Genomic DNA, 19,966 nt, shown 5'->3' with positions numbered 1-19,966 from the left:
GTGTGGGGGGGGGGGGTACATGGGAGCATGTCCCTCTGAATCAAAGTTTATTTTTTTCTATTTTTTTTTTTTTAATATTTGCATGTCCTGAGAAATACCCTCTATGCATATGCATTGACATGTCAATGCTTTTTGTTGATGTTTTATTTATATATTTATAGGTATTCGTTTAAAATGTATTTTTACCAAGTGTGTGCTCTGGCTGTCTTTGAAACTCGTAGTGAATTAAGTACAGGAATACCTTCCTCCCCTAACACAGTACACAAGTGATTCAACAAACAGGTTGAAAGGAGAGAGTGTATCACCAAACTCCCTGAACCAGTGCTGAAACTGCTATATCAGTTATAAGCCTCAAAGCAGTAAGATCTGCTAATCCAATATTTACATTCATGATCTCTGCAATACTACCTGTGGAAGGCTTGTTCTCTAAGTGTATTGCATCTTGGAAAGCTGTCATCACTGACTGGTGTGTTCTGGATGTGGACAAGGACAGTCAGGACAGATCTGTTAGGTCTTCTCCATAAACAGCTGTGCTTAACGGTGAGGCAGACTTCACAAAGTTCACAGAACATGCCCAGACTGTATTCCATAAAAGGGCAGTAGAAGTAATCATTCATAGAAAAGAAAAGGGTTTTTGTTCCTACCTTTTCTTTATTCCATTTGGAAAGGTGGACTTATGACACATCATCGACTATGGTGAATTTAGCCATATTCAAGATATTGCTGAAGGGTGACTTTAGCGGATCATGTTTTCTACTGTTAAGGATACATAAATGATCTTACTTGGCATTACTGATGCCTTTTTGGCATCTGGGGCTGCAAAGAAAGGTTCTATAGCTGCTTTTGGGTGGGCATCACTCAGTATAGGGTGCTGCTGATTTGTCCCTCCTCTGAGGTCACAGTGTTTACCAGTTTAAATATGTAAACAAAGTTATATTTTGTGGAATAAATTTTTCATGCTCCAAAGAAGTGGTGTAACACTTTCCATTAAGTAGTCACAAGTATTACCACATACCTGTATCAACTTCAAAAGACCACGTTTAATAATTCCATTTGACCACAAGTCCATTTTTTTATGTAAGGGGTTCACTTTTTCATTGATATTATCATAAATATTTATACTGTATGTAGTTATTATTTTCTCTATTTACTCAGCCAGTTTGTTACATTCCCTATCAAAATTATTTTGTAATTTCAAATAATTTACCCACTATCTTTTCCTTGTAACATTTTTCAAACTTTTCTTCCTCTATTGTACAACCATGTCTAAGAATTAGGTTCATAGGTTCATAGGTTCATAGGTTTATACTAGGCTATCTGCCCTAAGGCATTTATAAGCCTAGCCCAAATTATTGTGGCTTACGCCACCCCTTATATGAAAAAATACTGTGCCCATTAGTTTGTTGTGCCTCTGTCCAGCAGTGACCCAGAGATGATTCCCGGGGTAAACCTACGATCTCCCATCCACAGGTCTAGATTTCTCTTGAACAGAGTCAGCGAGGTGCTCTGCCTCACATGGACCGGGATTTTATTCCACAGCATAGGGAGTCTCTGAGTGATAAATCTATCCCTCCAGCACGTCCTATTTATATCCGTGCTAAGGTTTAAGTCACTTGCTCTAGTGGTTTTGGTGGATTTGGATTTTTTGAGGTGGAGCATGTCCATTAATTCCAGGTTGGACATGGCCTTGTATGTCAGGCTCATGTCACCTCTGAGCAGGCGGTATGCGACTGAATAGAGCTGGAGTTTCTTCAATCTGGCAGCATATGACAGATTTTGGAGTCCCTTTATCCTTTTGGTGAGGAACTTTTGGGGTCTCTCCAATTGCTGCAGATGTCGGGTGAGATACATCCCGAATGGGGCATTGTACTCGATCATTGGTCTGATAAGTGAAGAGTACAGGGGAACAATGACCTCACTAGATCTGGATGTGAATCCCTTCATGATCAGGTGGGCAATGTAGAAGGTCTTTCTAACCACTTTAGCAATGTGAGTGTCAAAAGAAAGGCCACTGTCAACCTGGGTCCCCAGGTCCCTGATAACCTCTTCTGTGCTTAGTGGATTGCCACCTATATGGTAGCTTGGGGTTACCTTGTTTTTCCCGAAGGGTATGACTATACATTTTTGGCGTTTAACTTCAGGCCATGGCTCTGGCACCAGCTATCTGTTTCCGTGAGTCCCTTCTGAAGGATATCCGTGTCCGATGCACTTTCCACTATGGCCCAGTTTGCAGTCATCTGCAAACTTTGTCAGCCAAAGTCCTCCCATGTTGGCCTGTACTTCTGAGAAGTAGATGCCAAACAATAGGGGCCAAGGACCGAGCCCTGTGGGACACCACTTGTGACCGGCTTGGAGTCTGACACAGCGCCAGCAACTCTAACCCTGTGGATTCTGTCCTTAAGCCAGTTTGCAACCCATCTTGTGACATATGGGTTTACATTTAAGCTGGTAAGTTTTTCTACAATACCAGTGGGGTATTGTGTCGAAAGCCTTTGCAAGGTCAAGGTAGGCTGTATGGACTGCCTTTCCCTCATCAATGGCCTTGGTGACTATTTGAAGAAGTCGACCAAGTTCAAAAGGCATGATCTTCCCTTGACAAAGCCAAACTGGGTCGGGTCCAATGTCTGCAAGTCCCTATATCTTTGTTTATGAGCTCCATTATGATCCTCTCCATAGCTTTGCAGACTAGACTTGTTAAGCTTATGGGGTAATTACCAGGGTCCGTAGAGGTGCCACCTTTGTGGAGTGGGACCACAGTTGCCGTCACGCCACTCCTTGGGCACGTATCCTGTGGTAAGGCTGAGATTAAACAGCTGCCTTATGTGCGGGTTTAATTCCTCATTTAGCTCGTGTAGCACACAGCCGGGGACACCATCCGGTCCCATTGATGCTGTGTTTTTAGCTTTAGAGAGAGCAGCTTTCACCTGCGCATTTGAGATGTCCGGGAGGCTACACTCGGCTGGGATAGTTATCTCTCCTTTAGGGGAGAGGGGTGAAGTTTGCACTGAACCTGTCTGCCAGTATGTTGGCAATGTCTGTGGGTTCAGTGATTTTTGTATCATTTTGGACTAATTCTGAGCATATCTGTGAGTTTCCACCCAGGTTCCTAACATAGCTGAAAAAGGCCTTATGATTGTCCTTTGAATCCATGGCAATTTTTCTCTCAAAATTGGCCTTAGTTGATTTTATGAGTGCTCGTATGTTTTTACTAATAATGATCAGGGGTGACTTCCCTTTTATGGATTTTGTTCTATCATGTAATAGCTTTCTCCTCTTATTGTAAAGTTTGTTAATGGCTGGGGTCCACCAGACTGGATGTTTGCCCTTTGTGGAAAGAGTCTTGGTTTTATTTGGGATTGCCTGATCCATGCAGTCTTGGAGGTGTTCATAGAAGGCATTTGTAAGGGCTTCCGCAGCTTGGGTTGTGGTTTCCTCTGACTCAGGGGCCTTGAAGGATACCACACCAGTCTTGAGTAGTGTGAAGTTTGCTTTAGAGAAGTTCTTCACTATGGTCTTTTGTTTGGGGTGGGGGCGGGATGTGGATTTCCAGTGAGATTAGTTTATGATCAGATCTCACCAATGAGGGATATACTTCGGTGTGGAGCATTTGTCCCCATGTTTGTGACAATGAGATCTAGTATATTTTCTCCTCTCGTGGGAACAGTGACTAGCTGTTCCATGGCATTTGAATTTATGAACTCCAGGAACCGTTGGGCTAGAAAGTTAGGGCTTGAGTAATGTTCCCAGTCTATATTCGGGTAGTTGAAGTCACCCAATATGATGGTGTTTGGAGATACATTTATACCCTCCAGTGTCTTCAGGAAGGCTGTGTGGGGTTCCTGAGTTTGAGAGGGTGGCCTGTAGCATGCTACAATTTGTAGAGCAGTTTTGCCTATTGTTAGTTGCACCTGGATGGTTTCCGAAGCTTCATGCGTTGCCACCAACCTGGAGGTGTGAGTATCCTTTATGAATATGGATACACCCCTCCTTTTGTGGAGTGGTCCGGGTTTTGGGGCCGGAACGCATGATATGAGGTAAAACCTAATAGTGCCGGGTGCTCTCAGGAGCCTTGAACCAGGTTTCAGTTACAGCACAGACATCGATGTTCTCCATACTGAGAAGGGCCTCGAGTGCGTGCATTTTGAGATTTAGACTTCTGGCATTGAGCAGCATTACCCTCAATTTCTTCCCATTTTTGTTTTCTAGGGTGGTAGGTTTAGAATTTGAGCCTTGCCTAAAAAGGCACTATGGGGTGGCAAGAGCCTTAGCCAATATCCGGAATCCCAGGGTGACAGGTGCAAGCCGTCCCTTGCGAAGCAGCGTGGCTTGTCAAGCATGTCATCCCAGGCAGACAGACACTGGATCCCCTTTGAATGACACCAGACATTAAGCCAATTGTTAAAGCTGATCATCTTGTCTCTATATTGTGGCATCATTCTTGGTGAAGGAAGGATACTGCTCAGGGTTAGGGTCATACCTGCCTGGGCTACATAATCAGAGAGCTCCTCTATGTCTCTTTTCATGCAGTCCAGGGAGGTGCGTCTCAGGTCGTTCACACCAGCATGGACAATGACTGTGTCATATTTGTACTTGCTGTGGAGTGACCAGTGCTTGTGTTATGTGGCGGATTCTAGCGCCCGATAGGCAGCTTACTGTGACCCTCTCCTTGTTCAGCCTGGTGAGTGGGACGTCAGTGTGTCTGACTATGAAGTCACCTATGACAAGTATGTTTGGTGTTGTATTTGGCCTTAAGGGCTGTGACTGCTTTGCACACTGCTTTTGTGGTTTATGTGTTGCTTGTGGGGTGTCTTGAGGTAGCAGTTGTTTGGGTGTCTGCTTTGGAGGCCTCTGCTGTTTAGGTAAATTTTACTCAGAGCCTCCGAGTATGTCTTTGTGTGTTTATGTGTTTGATTCAGTGGAGTGGTAGCATTATGTGAGGCTGGTTTTGTGGTGTGTGTAGTTGCCTTCTCCTCCTGTCTGGTCTTGCCAGTCCTGAGTTGAGAGAGCTCAGCCTCCAGTTTGGCTAAATAGCTGCATCTCTGCAAGTATTTGTGTTATGTGGGAGGAGGAGAGGGTTGTCTGTGTACATGAGGCAGTTATAACATTGCCTCAAGATTCCCAGATTCACCAGCTGGACCGGAGAGGAGATTGACAACTGACCTTTGGACATGCTAGAATAATATTGGGAAATCCTTAATTGAAAACAAGGACCAGTGGGGAGTGAGGGTGTAGTGCTTTTAATTTTTAGTGCTGACTTATATAATTGCTTTAGTGAGCAAGTGCCAGGTAACTTGAGTGCAATGTGATACAAGTAACTAAATGCAAAAACGACAAACAGTAACTTTCTTTCAAGTGAAACAATGAAATAAGTACAGTAAGCAATGCAGATATCACTAGTGATCCACAGAAGCGCTGAGAAGTTGCGTGTTAGGTGAATTAGCTTCCAGGGAAATAACAAGCAAACAAACAACAAGTATATAAACAAAGCTAGATTCAGTAGGCCTGGATCTAGTCTATGCTAGAGCAAACAAGGTGAACCAATTTCAGTAAGATACAGTTCAAATATTCAGGCACTATAAACCTTTAACCAGAAAATTCCCAGCTCAGAAGGGCAGAGTCCAGCCTCTTCTCCCACAAGAGTGCAGACCACGAACCTTCTTAATGTAAAATAACTGGCCTGAAGCCCAAGTGCCTAAACCAGAACTAATACACTTGGACACTGGGCTCTCAATCAGCAGTTCCCAACTTAGAAGGATGAAAGCTACCTGTCCTGCCACCACAGTGCTTGCCACAAACCTTCCTAATGTAAAACAACTGGTCTGAAGCCCAAGTGCTTAATCCAAAAGACTTGAATGATAGCTACACTTTAATCAAGTTACAACCAAGCAGTAATAAATACCATTGAATACTTTAGAGAATGTCTGGATTAGTGCTCAAGTTACACAAACAAAGCTAGATCCAGCAGGCCCGAATCCAGTCTATGCCACAGCAAACAAGGCACACCAACTTCAGTAAGAAACAGTTCAGATATGCATGCACTATAAGCCTTTAACCAGAAATTCCCAGCTCAGAAGGGCAGAGTCCAGCCTCTCCTCCCACAAGAGTGCAGACCACGAACCCTCTTAATGTAAAATAACTGGCTTGAAAGCCCAAGTGCTTAAACCAGAATTAATACACTTTTAGAATAACAGACACTGAGCCCTCAATCAGCAGTTCTCAACCTAGAAGGATGTAAGCTACCTGTTCTGCCACAACAGTGCAGACCACAAACCTCTCAGTGCAAAACAACTAACTGGTCCGAAGCCCAAGTGTTTAAACCAAAAGGCTTAGAATGAGTTACACCAAGCAGTAATAAATACAATTGAGTATTTTAAGATGATGCAAAAGTAAAAAGAAGTAGGTAAAAACACAAGTACAGTAAAAGCAGATGAAATTTTTTTTTTTTTTTTTTTTTTTTCTGAACAAGTGCTGAGATCAAAGAAACAGATTTGAGTGCTGAAACTAGAAAACTGGCTAGTTATAAGAAAAAAACAAGCTAGAAGGCTTCCCTCAAACACAGAAGGGCTTGGAGGCTCAGAAGCCTACAAATAGTCTGTACCACTTAACAAGAAAGGCAGGAAATAAGCTTAATTTTTTTTTTTCTATTTCCCAGATGCTCTCTTTGTACACAGTAGGAGTGCCTGAAATCAGAATATGATCTCACTGCACTCAGTTGAGTGAGCAAATGAGATGGGCCCAGAGGCAGGCTGAGGGGCGGGCAGTTTCAATGCCACTAAGATTAACACCAAAACAAAAACAGGGCGGGTGGGTGGGAATAACTGAAGAGCAGAATAACCAGTTAAAAATTCCTTCAACACTCCTTCATACACAGTTTAAATCAATTTAAATACTGTATTTTTTAAAAAAAAAGTGCATAAAAAGGTACTTAAATTCTCTTATACGTCCAGTTGAATATAACCAAGTTCTTAGCTTGCCAAGCTGAAGTTTTAAAGCAGGAATTATTTCACATGCACCAGTTTAAATATGCAAGGACAGGAAATCAATGAATGTGGCTACCCCACACCTGTAATTACTAGCAAATAACAAAATTCAGCCAACACTAGCTTTTAGTTCAAGTTACTGAAGAGCAGAATAACCAGTTAAAAATTCCTTCAACACTCCTTCATACACAGTTTAAATCAATTTAAATACTGTATTTTTAAAAAAAAGTGCATAAAAGGTACTTAAATTCTCTTATACGTCCAGTTGAATATAACCAAGTTCTTAGCTTGCCAAGCTGAAGTTTTAAAGCAGGAATTATTTCACATGCACCAGTTTAAATATGCAAGGACAGGAAATCAATGAATGTGGCTACCCCCACACCTGTAATTACTAGCAAATAACAAAATTCAGCCAACACTAGCTTTTAGTTCAAGTTACTGAAGAGCAGAATAACCAGTTAAAAATTCCTTCAACACTCCTTCATACACAGTTTAAATCAATTTAAATACTGTATTTTTAAAAAAAAGTGCATAAAAGGTACTTAAATTCTCTTATACGTCCAGTTGAATATAACCAAGTTCTTAGCTTGCCAAGCTGAAGTTTTAAAGCAGGAATTATTTCACATGCACCAGTTTAAATATGCAAGGACAGGAAATCAATGAATGTGGCTACCCCCACACCTGTAATTACTAGCAAATAACAAAATTCAGCCAACACTAGCTTTTAGTTCAAGTTACTGAAGAGCAGAATAACCAGTTAAAAATTCCTTCAACACTCCTTCATACACAGTTTAAATCAATTTAAATACTGTATTTTTAAAAAAAAAAAAGTGCATAAAAAGGTACTTAAATTCTCTTATACGTCCAGTTGAATATAACCAAGTTCTTCACGGTTTTGTTTATTCTTTTACAACACATATAAACCTTAGTCTTGTTTTCCTTAAGATGCTTTTTATTACCTTTGTAACAATTGATGTACCTTTATTTTTTCCTTCCCTCCTCCTATTATCCTCATCATATCAACTATTCAGAACCTCATTTCCCCCTTATCTGTACAAGCAGTGTCAGAGACCCACAGTCAATGCAAAGTATGTCACTAAGAATATGAGAGGAGTCTATACTCCATTTGATTAGAGACACTCTCCATGTATTCCCAGATAGCTGTAAATGATGCAATTACTCTTGTTCAACTAGTATTATGAAGTTTTACAGAAGTGAGACAATGCAGTCAGTAAGCCTTGATCTGTGCCTAGGGTTAGGATGAGGTGCGGTCAAAAGCATCTACCCAGGTTTTGGAACATCCGGTCACTCAAAAGTAAGACATGCGTGGGAACAAGCAAAGGAGGAAATAAATGCAGAACTGAAACATCCTGAGATGGACTTCCTAGTAGAATTTAGAACTCCTAACATGCAATTAACTTTGAAAATGACAAAGTGATTTCAGTAAGACCTTTACCACATAGTATCACTCAGATTTGTTTTTTTTTTCTCCTTTTATGGGACAGCTGGATCCAGAAAATACTGGTTTTGTTGGTGTTGAGAACTTCGCAAGCTTGGTGGGGAACCATGAGCTGCAGCTGGACCCGGCAAAGCTGGAGATGTTTTTGGCTTTGGCTCAGAGCAACGAACAAGGACAGATCTGCTACCACGAACTCATTGAGCTGGTAAGTGCAAATCAGAACCTCGAATTCTGTGTCAGTGACATTTATAGCTTCCCTGGAATACTTGTAATAGATGTAGTAAGACTTACGTGCACAAGAAATATAACTCTACATTGCACACAGTAAGAGGTTGCTATGACTAAACACACAAAAATGTAACAGTAGCACCCTCTCCAAAAAGGCTATAAACAAACTGTTTCATTTCTAGCTGTTCATCATTTTATTCTTACACATTGTAACAACAAGTTCTGTTTTAAAATGGAATTACACCACAGATGTTAAACACTTAACTATAACATTTGTCTTATGGTATTTGTTTCCAAAGTATGGCATAATGCCAGCAGTTGTTTTTTTTTTTTTCTTTTTTCTTCTTTTTATAAGGAATATGACTAAACAGAAAAACTGCAAAGCACACCACGTTCCCTTAGAATTCATTGTGAACATTGTACCTGCTGTGAAAACCAACACTATAAATTTAATTGAGAAGCTAATAATCCTTTTTATTGTAACACCTTGAGTTTTCCTTTAGAGTAGAATTGAATGGTGTGGAGAAAATAATAGACTGGAAGTATTTAACACAACACTTTTCTGACTGCAGTGAAAGCACGAGATGTAACAGATAAAGAGCAGAAAACGGATGCATTCTGTGCTTGTGAATTAAATGTTAAACTCAGTTCCCTTGACTGCACAATCCTTAAATGGTTTAATGACTCGTTGCCATCATTAAAACAAGTATGTAGTTTTATTTGTGTATACAGACAGATGGTAATCTGATGGATATTTTTGTAAGTGCATATGTAATATATAGCAGGAGTTTAATTATGAGAAAAGACATTTTTCATGTGACTCGGAATACCTTTTTTTTAAACCTCAAGTAATCTGAGCTTTGCCTTAATATCTTGTTTTCATATAGCTTTAAATTCAAATATGAAACCACACTATTGTAAAAAGTAATTAATTTGAGAATTCTATTTCTCAGCAAAACCTTTTCATAGGTTCATAGGTAGGAACTAGGCTATCGGCCCAAGGGCCTACGTAAGCCTAGCCAGTAAGGTACCATAGCTTACGCCACCCAACAAAGTTATTTTCCTGTGCCACTGTCCAGCAGAAACACAGAAGTGATCCCTGGGGTGTATTTCCTATTTCCCATCCACTCATCAAGATTTTTCTTGGAGTGCTAATGAAGAACTTTGCTTGGCGTAGATGGGTAGCTTGTTCCAGAGTATAGGAAGTCTCCGGGACAGGAATCCATCCCTCCAGTGTGTCCTGTTTATTGTGGTGACAAGGTTTAGGTCCCTAGATTGTGTAGCTTGGAGGGATTGGGATTTCTTTAGGTGTAGCATGTCCAACAGCTCTGGGTATGACATAGCTTTATATGTTAGGCAGAGATCACCTCGGAGTAGGCGATATGCTATGGAGTAAAGCTGGAGTTTTTTGTGGCGGTCAGTGTAGAGCATTTGTTTGAGGCCAGTAATCCTCTTTGTGAGGTACTTCTGTGGCCTTTCCAGCTGCTGCAGATGTCTTGTGAGGTACATTCCAAAAGGGACGTTGTACTCTATAATGGGTCTAATGAGTGACGAGTAGAGTAGAACGATGACCTCTTTTTTCCTGGATGAGAACCCTTTTATGATGAGGTGTGCCACGTAGAAGGACTTCCTGACTACTGTGGCGATGTGACTATCAAAGGAGAGACTACTGTCCACCTGGGTCCCAAGGTCTCTTATCACGCATTTGGTGTTAAGTAGATTGCTGCCTATGTGGTAGTTTATGGGTACAGAGTTTTTACCAAAGGGGGTCACAGTGCACTTTTTGGCACTGAGCTTGAGGCCATGCCTCTGACACCAGGCATCTGTCTCAGTGAGGCCCATCTGTAGGATGTCCACATCATTTGGGGACTTGACTATGGCTCCTAGTTTGCAGTCATCTGCGAACTTCAACAGCCAGAGGCCTTCTGTGTTAGCCTGTACTTCAGAGAAGTAGATACCAAACAGTAGAGGTCCCAGGACGGAACCCTGTGGCACTCCGCTTGTCACTGCCTTGAGGTCAGATTTGGAGTCTGCAACTTTTACAGTGTAGGTTCTGTCAGTGAGCTGGTTGACAACCCATCTTGTGACGTAGGGATTTATACCTAGTTTAGTGCGTTTAGCTATAATTCCAGAATGGGGGATGGTGTCAAAAACCTTGGCGAGGTCAAGATAAGCTGTGTGAACCACCTTACCCTCATCCACGGCTTTGGTGACTGCCTCAAAGAAGTCAATCGGGTTCAGGAGGCATGATTTGCCTTTCACAAACCTGAACTGGGTGGGATCCAGAGTTTGGAGGTTACCAATGTCTTTGTTTATGAGTTCCATGATGATACGTTCCATGGCCTTGCAGACCAGGCTCATCAGGCTAATAGGTCGATAGTTCCCAGGAGCAGTGGTGGCTCCCCCTTTGTGGAGTGGGATAACTGTTGCTGTGTGCCATTCAGTGGGCACAAAGCCTGATGCAAGGCTATTATTGAACATGGTGCTTAAGTGGGGAGCCAGTTTGTTCTGAAGTTCGTGTAAAATGCAATCTGGGGTGTTGTCCAGTCCCATGGATGCTGTGTTTTTGGCTTTAAAGAATGCAGCTTTTACCTGCGTAGTTGTGATTACAGGGACTCTGCATTCTTCCTGTATAGGTATGGGCCCTTTAGAGGGTGGGGGGGGGGTAAAGTTAGCACTGAACCGATCTGCCAGGATGTTGGCAATATCAGTTGGTTCTGTAATTTTCGTGCCTTTGTGCTGTAGTTCAGAGCAGATCTGGATGTTGCCATCTAGATTCTTGACATAGCTATAGAATGCTTTGTGGTTGTCCTTGGATTTAGTGGTGATTTTGTTTTTGTAACTAGCTTTGGAGGATTTTATAAGGGATCTCAGCTTCTTACTGAGGCTGACCAGGGAGCTCCTCCGCTCATGGGATTTTACTCTCTTTTGCAACAGTTCTTTCCTTCTGTTGTACAGTTTGTTTATGGCAGGGGACCACCAGATTGGCTTCCTTTTTTTGGAGGATAGCATCTTGGTTCTGTTTGGGATAGCATGATCCATGCACTCGTGTAAGTGCTTATAGAGTGCATTTGTGTAGGATTCAGCAGTTGTAACTGTATTGTCCATCTGCATAGGTCTCATGAAGTTCACCACTTATGTCTTAAGAAGCATGAAGTTGGCTTTGGAGAATTTTTTTACTGGGGTTTCCTTAATGGGGGGGGGGGCAGAATGTGGATATCAAGGGTGATAAGCTTATGGTCGGATCGGACCAACGAGGAGTTGACTTCAGGTGTGGAACATTGGTCACTCATGTTGGTAATGACTAGGTCTAGGATATTGTTGCCCCTGGTGGGGGTGTGGATAAGTTGATCTAGGGCATTGGAGTTTATGAATTTCAGAAAGTGTTGAGCTAAGGAGTTGGTACACAAGTAGTTTTCACAGTTAATGGTGGGGTAGTTGAAGTCGCCCATTATTAGGGTGTTTAGTTGAAAGCTAATATTTTCCATTACATCAAGAAAAGAGGAGTGGGAATCCTGGGGCATGGTGGGGGATCTGTAGCAAGCTACAATTTGGATTGCAGTTTTGCCCAGAGTTAGTTGCACTTGGATAACCTCGGATGCATTATGCTGAGTAACTAGCCTGGAGGTGTAGATATCCTTAATGAATATGGACACACCTCCACCTTTGGTGTTTCGGTCCAGGTTACATGGCCGAAAAGCGTAGTATGAGTTATAGCCTAAAGGTAGTGTAGGGGTGCTCTCTGGAGCCTTGAACCAGGTCTCAGTCACTGCACAGATATCTATGTTCTCTATTTTAAGGAGTGCCTAGAGTGAGTGCATTTTGAAATTTAGACTTCTAGCATTGAGTAGCATTACCTTCAGTTTTTGTTTGCCTGTTCTTGTTATGGTGGTGAATTTGTTATTTGAACCCTGCCTAAAAAAGGCACTATAGGGGCAGCAAGAGCCTTAGCCAGTATCCGGAATCCCAGGGGCAACAGGTGCAGGCCATCTGTGGCAATGCATCGTGGTCTGTCAACCATGTCATCCAAAGCAGACAGATACTAAATCCCCTTAGAATGACACCAGAAGCTTAACCAATTGCTGAAGTCAATCATTTTGTCCGTGTACTGCGGTATCATTCTGGGCGATGGCAGAATGCTACTCAGGGCTAGGGTCATACCTGCCTGGGCTACAAGGTCGGAGAGCTCTTCCATGTCTCTTTTCATGTAGTCCAGGGAGGTACGTCTCAGGTCATTCACACCAACATGGACAATGACAGAGTCATATTTGTACTTGGTGTGGAGTGACCTGAGTGGTGGGTTATGTGCCGGATCCTGGCACCCAACAGGCAGCTGACAGTAACTTTCTCCTTGTCTAGCCTGGTGAGTGGGGCATCAGTGTGCCTGACTATAGAGTCACCTTTGACTAGTGTGTTGGGTACGTTGTTTTGCCTTATTGGCTGTGGTTGAGTGGCACACTGAGTCTGTGGGCTATGTGTCATTTGGGTTGTGTTGGGGGATGGAGGTTGTTTGCCTTTCTGCTTTGGAAGTCTCTGTTGCTTAGGCAGATTATTATTCAGAGCCTCCATGAATGTTTTTGTGTTACTGTGTGTGTTCAACAGAACAAAGTACATTCCATCAGTTTGGTAATGCTTTTCTTTGACTACCCCACATTTATGTTTCATTTATTAGTGCAAGTTAGATACGTACATATAAGTTTGTCCAGTTTTGTCAATCGTATTACAGTAACATATATTTGTATCCTTGTGGAACTAGCTGTTACTAGGCTTTGATCATACGGACGTGGATAACATTTCTTGTGCTACTACTCTGCGAGCAGTAATGTGACATTTGTAAATATATACATTCATTTGTAACATTTTTCTCCCATCAGTCCCTTTGCTGTTTTTTTTTTTAAACAAACATTGAAAGTCCAATAAGTTTTGTAGATACATGAGGAGTGTGTTTCACACTCACATGGTTTACTTGCAAGTGTGAAACTTGAGGGATTATATCTCACCAAAAATGAATAATACTGTCTTTACTGCCACTCAGGAGATGATGATCACTATTATATAATGAATTCCTTTAAACTCTATCAGACTTTTTTAAACATCCATTGTGTAATGGAATTCCTTACTGAGATAGTCTTCCCACATTGTAAATTCTGTGGAGACGTTGATTTTAAGTAAGATACAAGTGTTATATTGTGCACCGATGCAAATGCACTATAGATGTGCATGCTAAGGATACTATAGCGCTTGTAACTTCAAGTACTGTGCTGATAATACAATTTCCCCTAAAAGGACTGCAGTGCTGTTAACTGTAATATGTTATTATTTTTACTTGTGTTGAGACTGAATAGCATTGTTGTAGTAGCAATTCTGTTTGACTTAAGTGTCTGAAAAGATCCCTTTATGGTGAAAACCCCTCCATTGGGAGTATATTAGATTGGATTCTAGTCTCCCATCCACACTATTACACCAACAGTGGCACTCTTCCCGACCCACTTGGTGACCACATACCCACCTTTACCCACCGGCTTCCCACTATCCTTCAACGAAACCACAACTATATTACTATCCGTGACCAAAAAAACTTCAACCCAATATCCTTTTCAAACTCACTACAAGCAGTTAATTGGAATTGCCTAAAAACACTACCTCTAGACAATGCAGTCTCTCACTTTAACTCAACATTCTTAAAATTACTTGACTCCCAAGCTCCCTTACGGACAAAGAGAATAAAAACTAAATCAGCCCCATGGCTCTCCAAAAATACTCTTTCTATCATGAGACAAAGAGACAAAGTCTGGGCACGCTACCACAAACATAAGGCAACTCCACTCCTTAATGAATACAAAATGCGTAGAAATAAAGTAAAAAAACTCATTACCTTTGATCGACAAAACTGTATCTCTACACTGCAAAACCATAACAAAACAACCCCAAAAATTCTGGAAAGGAATCTCTACTCTCCTCCACCCCAGCAAACCAGATACTCCTACCCCAGACCCAAATTCTCCAGATCAAGATCTAGCCACCCAATTTAATTCTTTCTTCATTGACTCTATTTCCAAATTAACCTCCTCTTTCTCCACCTCCTTTGCATCATCCAATACCCCCACACCCACCCCACTGCCTCTACATCTACACCATACTCCCCACCCACTAACTTCACTACCCCCTCTTCTACACAAATTCTATCCTCATCAACACCTCCCCAAAATCCCCCCCCAGAATGCACTCTCTTCTCTTTAAATCCCATACCTACATCTACTATCAAGAAACTCCTTCAGAAACTGAAACCATGTACCAATGCTCCTGACAATATCCCTTCTTACTTTCTTAGTATAGCTGCTGAAAGTCTTGCCTACCCTATTAGCATCTTAATTAACCGTTCCCTACAAGAATGCATAGTTCCCCAAATCTGGAAACAAGCCTTTATTATACCACTACACAAAGGTGGTAACAATAATAATGTCACTAATTTCCGTCCCATAGCCATCCTGTCCCCCATTTCTAAAATCCTTGAAAAATGTGTGCAACTTCAACTCCTTCCCCACCTCCTAGACAATAATCTTATAACTCCCACACAGCACGGTTTCAGACCTAATCATAGCACCATGACTGCCCTTCTCTCCTTCCTTGAAATCGTTAATAAAGCCCGCGACTCTGGACTAATTGTTTCCACCTTACTCCTTGATCTGTCCAAAGCCTTCGATACTATCTCACACAACCTGCTCTTAACTAAACTCTCCAAACTCTACCTATCCTCGTTCTCTTTGAACTGGTTCTCTAGTTATCTATCTAACAGAAATCAAGCTGTAAAATGGAAAAAAGCCACTTCCTCCTTCCTTAGTACCCCTACCAGAGTCCCACAAGGCTCCATACTGGGTCCCCTTCTCTTCAATATCTTTATCAACGACTTCCACAAATCAATCCCTTTCTCTAGCATCATCCAATACGCAGATGATTCTACTATCATCTGCTCTGCCTCTTCTATCACTTCACTACAAAAACTTACTCAAGATGCCTTCTCCTCCACAGAGCAATGGATGCTAAGCAATCATCTAGCTCTAAACGCTACCAAGACCAAACTAATGTTATTTACTCCCTCCAAAGTTACTCCCTCCGACATAAATTCATTCTTAATTACTAGTCAAAGCAACACACCTCTCGAAACAGTGTCAGAGACCAAACTACTTGGGGTCCAAATCGACAACCAACTTAAATTTAACTCCCACCTACAGACGAACATCAAAAAAAACGCATCAAAAACTTGGCATGCTTTATAGACAGAATACCTACCTCACATCCGCCACTAAAATCACTCTCTACTTCCTTCCTTATCCCCTCCCTTCTCTATGGGGCCCCACTACTTACTAATCTCCAGTCCTCACTAATAAAACAGCTTACCTCCTGCTATAACAAAATTGCAAAGTTCGCCACCAGCCATAAGTCTTCCACTCACCACTGTCTCTCCCTACATAAACTAAAATGGCTAGAACTTCCCAAACAACTAACTTACACTCAACTAACTCTAGCCCATAAGCTTATTCTAAACCCTTCCCTCTGTCCCTCCCTTTCCTCTGCCTTTAAAATGCACCTACCTAACCGAGTTCTAAGGTCTAATAATCAAAATCTACTAGAAGTGCATAAACCTACTCATCCCCCAGGCAAAAAACTTCTTTCATTCAGCCTCGCTCGCCTCTGGAACTCCTTACCACCAAACATCCGCACCACCTCTAACCATTCTACCTTTAAGAAGTCTCTTTTCCTACACCTAGCATCACAGTGGGAATGCTCTTGCTCCCACCCCACATAACTAACTCTACTTAATGTACTTTAATATCACATCCTTCTTTTAGCTACTATACTTGTTCTCTAATTTGTATTAATTTTTTGCATTGTTCTATTGCTAACATATTTTTTCTCTCAATGTATTAATTGTTATGACTGCTATTATATATCTGAATAGTTTCACATTATTCTGACTACATTGTAATAATAACGTTCTGTCCCTAGACTGTCTCTGTCGAATATTATATGTATTTTTGTTTTTTTTTCTGGAGCTTTTCTCCCCAGGACTCCATTGAAAACGGGTTCTTTAAGGCCCACTGGACTATCCTGGTAAACCAACTGCAATAAATAAATAAATAAATAATAAAATAATGGTGCTTTACTATAGTTAACACAATTCTGTTTAGCCAGCCACTGTTTTATTTTGATGGTTGAGTTTAGAAGTGGTGTATAACTACTTGTGATGGATAGCTATAGCTTATTCTTTACAGAGCATGCATGTCAAACAGTTTGTATAACCTTCACACGCTCCTTCTCTTTATATATCTATATCTATCTAAATATCTATCTATATATATAAATACATAATCAGGCTTACTAAATATGTTCTTCCTATTGTGGAAGTAATTGATTTGATTGGGTATGTTGAATTTCTGTTTTAGAAAGACTTCCATTAACACTTTGATAAAAAATATGGGAAGATGAAGAAATGGAGATGGGAGAAATATAATAACTCATAGGAAAACAGACGTTAAATTCTGTTATATGGTTTTATATGCTAAAATGTTTTATGAAAAAATGCAGCTATAACATTCTTGATGATAATCGTGCACTTAATATCACTGCAAGATTGCAGAAAAACTGTTCAGTTGTCCAAAAATAGGAAGCATTTCCTGACCTGAAATATTGAAACCATGGCTTCAAGTCATAATAAAATGTACAATTCATAAAAACACATGAGCTAAAGTCCTTTGATTATTGTTTTATATGTTAACATGATTGGAGAGTGATGTATGTTTGAGAGTGTATGCATGCAGATATGTATATATAGATGTGCAAAATATTGTCATATCTGGGACATTCTCCATGAGCTGTCAAAATTAAGACAGGCAGCCACATTCTTGTGAGTTTGAAATGTAACAAAACATTCTTTGTTTTGACTAACTCGTCAGTATCAGCCTGTCTACCTGTTTGTAGTTGGAGTTTGTTAATAGTAAAGACCATAATAGTAAAGCCAAGACAAGTAAATCAATACAAGTAGGCAGTTTAATCACAGCAGTTCAGCTTTTTGTATGATTTGACTTTCATATAGTGGAAATAATTTATGTAGCTTATTCAAAAGATGGAAGCTGTTTAAATGAATAGCACTTTTTGTTCTGTGCAGAAGTTGTTTAATTATCAGGTCAAATTTGTTTCTATGAAGGACCATTTTAATTCGAACATTCTCCCCTTTTTTAAGGTATATGAGTCGATAAAGGAAAAAGGTAGAGACTGCTCAACATGCAAATGTTTATTTTTCACTAAATACAGTTTTTGCCGTCTTTATTATTTATACCTTTCCTCATTTTGCATTCAAGCAGTTGACTATCTAAAGATCAATGTTTACATGAAAGTAAAAGACTTACATGGAAATGTAGAAAGTAAAAATAACCACAAAGCTGTTTTTCACCACCCATGTAGAGGTGTAGCATATAGTGACTTGTATCTTTAACGGTGGGCATAGCCAACCAAGATGTCATGTGGTCTGTCAGTATTCGTTCAGTGCAGTAAAGATGCAGGACTGTAAATACCATACTTGTAAGATACTTCTGTTCTTATCATTCTAAAATGCTTTTTTGAAGTATTTTATTTCATGTCAGAACAGAAAGATAACTTCCAGAGTGCTAACTGATCATTTAAAGAAATGTCCAAATTGTACAGAAGTGTACTTCCTAATATGATATGGCCGACAGATTCTTAGCTATATTTAGCAATAGATCAACAGACTGTCACTTTGCTTATTCCTAAGGTTTGCATTCATCTCACTGTTAATATTTTAAATAATTACTTTTTTCTCATCACATTTTTTTTCAAAACCACAAAACTGATGATTTCTCTCATCAAGAAACAGATTCTACAATAAGGTAACAATATCTATATCTGGGAATACATACGTTTATAGTTGTAAAAGCCAGTATTTAGACCTCAAGGCATTTCAATACACTGAATCCTTAAATGTGAAATCAAATACATTACTAACCATCCACTTATAAAGCTGACTTTTAAATATTACGAGATTACAAGACTCTCTTATTGTGTGAGGCAGGCTATGGTTTATATAATGAAGTTGCATCTCAAAGATGTTCTGGACACATAATAAGTCAATTTTTATTTATTTGTGCACTCTATACTTACATGTATTCCAAGTAAGTGCAGTATTTATTTATTATATCCATAGTCAGTATTATTTAACTCACTCAAGTACAATATTAGAGGAATAACTTAGGCATTTCAGTCTGTAGCATGTTTTGTATTACTTTAAATAGGGTGGTTAATTTAACTCAGGGGAAGGCATTCTTTTTGTATATGAGTGTTGGTAAATGTATCTGCTCTTTCTTGTGTGTATTGGGAGCAGTATTGTATTCTTTAGTTATGTTTATTACTCTGCTTGTATGTGTTGTTTCAATTTCCTTTGTAATCTCAAGAACTGAGCTGATGCACAAAATTTAATTTAGGCTGCATGTGTGCAGTTCAAAATGACAATAAAGTTTACTTTGACTTTGACTTTAATAGCTATAATATTGAGACTATTATTATTTATGAGTGATTGAATATGAGCACATATCCAAGTTTAACATAACTCCTTTTCCTTAATGTTATATGCACTATAAGCTAAGTGAGCTTAGCCTGTACTATCTGTAATGCATAGAGTACAGATTAAATGTGGTACGTCTATCTCTGTCATTTAGATCTTTTACAGTTGGAATGTGCTTGGTAAACCTTCTTATCATAGGATCATAGGATCATAGGAGGTCACTAGGCTATTGGCCCTGAGGCCCTTATAAGCCTAGCCAAGAGTTTAGGCCATGTTTAGACAAGTCAGCACCTAAAGCCCCTGTCCAGCTGGGACACAGATGAAATCCCAGGGGTGTATTTTCTGTTTCCAATCCAGTTATCCAGGTTGTGGTTAAAAAAGGTTACTGAGGTACCCTGCTTGACATGGAGAGGGAGTCTATTCCACAGATGGAGGAGTCTCTGGGACACAAATCTGTCCCACCACCAAGTCCTATTGATATCACAGACCAGGTTGAGGTCATCGTATGGGTTTCTCAAGTGGAGCTTGACTTGTGGATATGCAGCAGTCCTATTAAGGCGGGGTCTGAGACTGCTTTATATGCCAGACAGCAGTCACCTCTGAGTACAGGGATAGGGCTTTGTTCAGTTTCCAACCGAATTATTTGAGCACTTGTGTAAATACATATGGAGTCATTATATTCCAATAGAGGTCCGATGTTTGTATTATAAAGCATATTAGTCT

At 40.4% G+C, this 19,966-nt stretch overlaps 1 protein-coding gene across 2 annotated transcripts in view; it reads left to right on the top strand.

Moving 5' to 3' along the window:
- The window catches only part of RHBDL1 (rhomboid like 1), a 2,391,317-nt gene that overhangs the window by 1,001,773 nt on the left and 1,369,578 nt on the right, over positions 1–19,966 (top strand). The window contains exon 2 of one of the 2 annotated variants that reach the window (XM_044089306.1): positions 8,486–8,644. In XM_044089306.1, coding sequence (XP_043945241.1) covers positions 8,486–8,644 — 159 coding nt within the window. Of the gene's footprint in view, positions 1–8,485; positions 8,645–19,966 lie in introns of those variants that run through there. The other variant, XM_044089307.1, reaches the window with a different exon arrangement.

This window comes from Protopterus annectens, chromosome 12.part0 (genome assembly GCF_019279795.1).
Source record: "Protopterus annectens isolate FY-2018-M chromosome 12.part0, PAN1.0, whole genome shotgun sequence".
Lineage (NCBI taxonomy): Eukaryota > Metazoa > Chordata > Ceratodontiformes > Protopteridae > Protopterus > Protopterus annectens.
The sequence above is the reverse complement of the archived record's forward strand: the minus strand, read 5'-3'. Positions and strand labels throughout refer to the sequence as shown.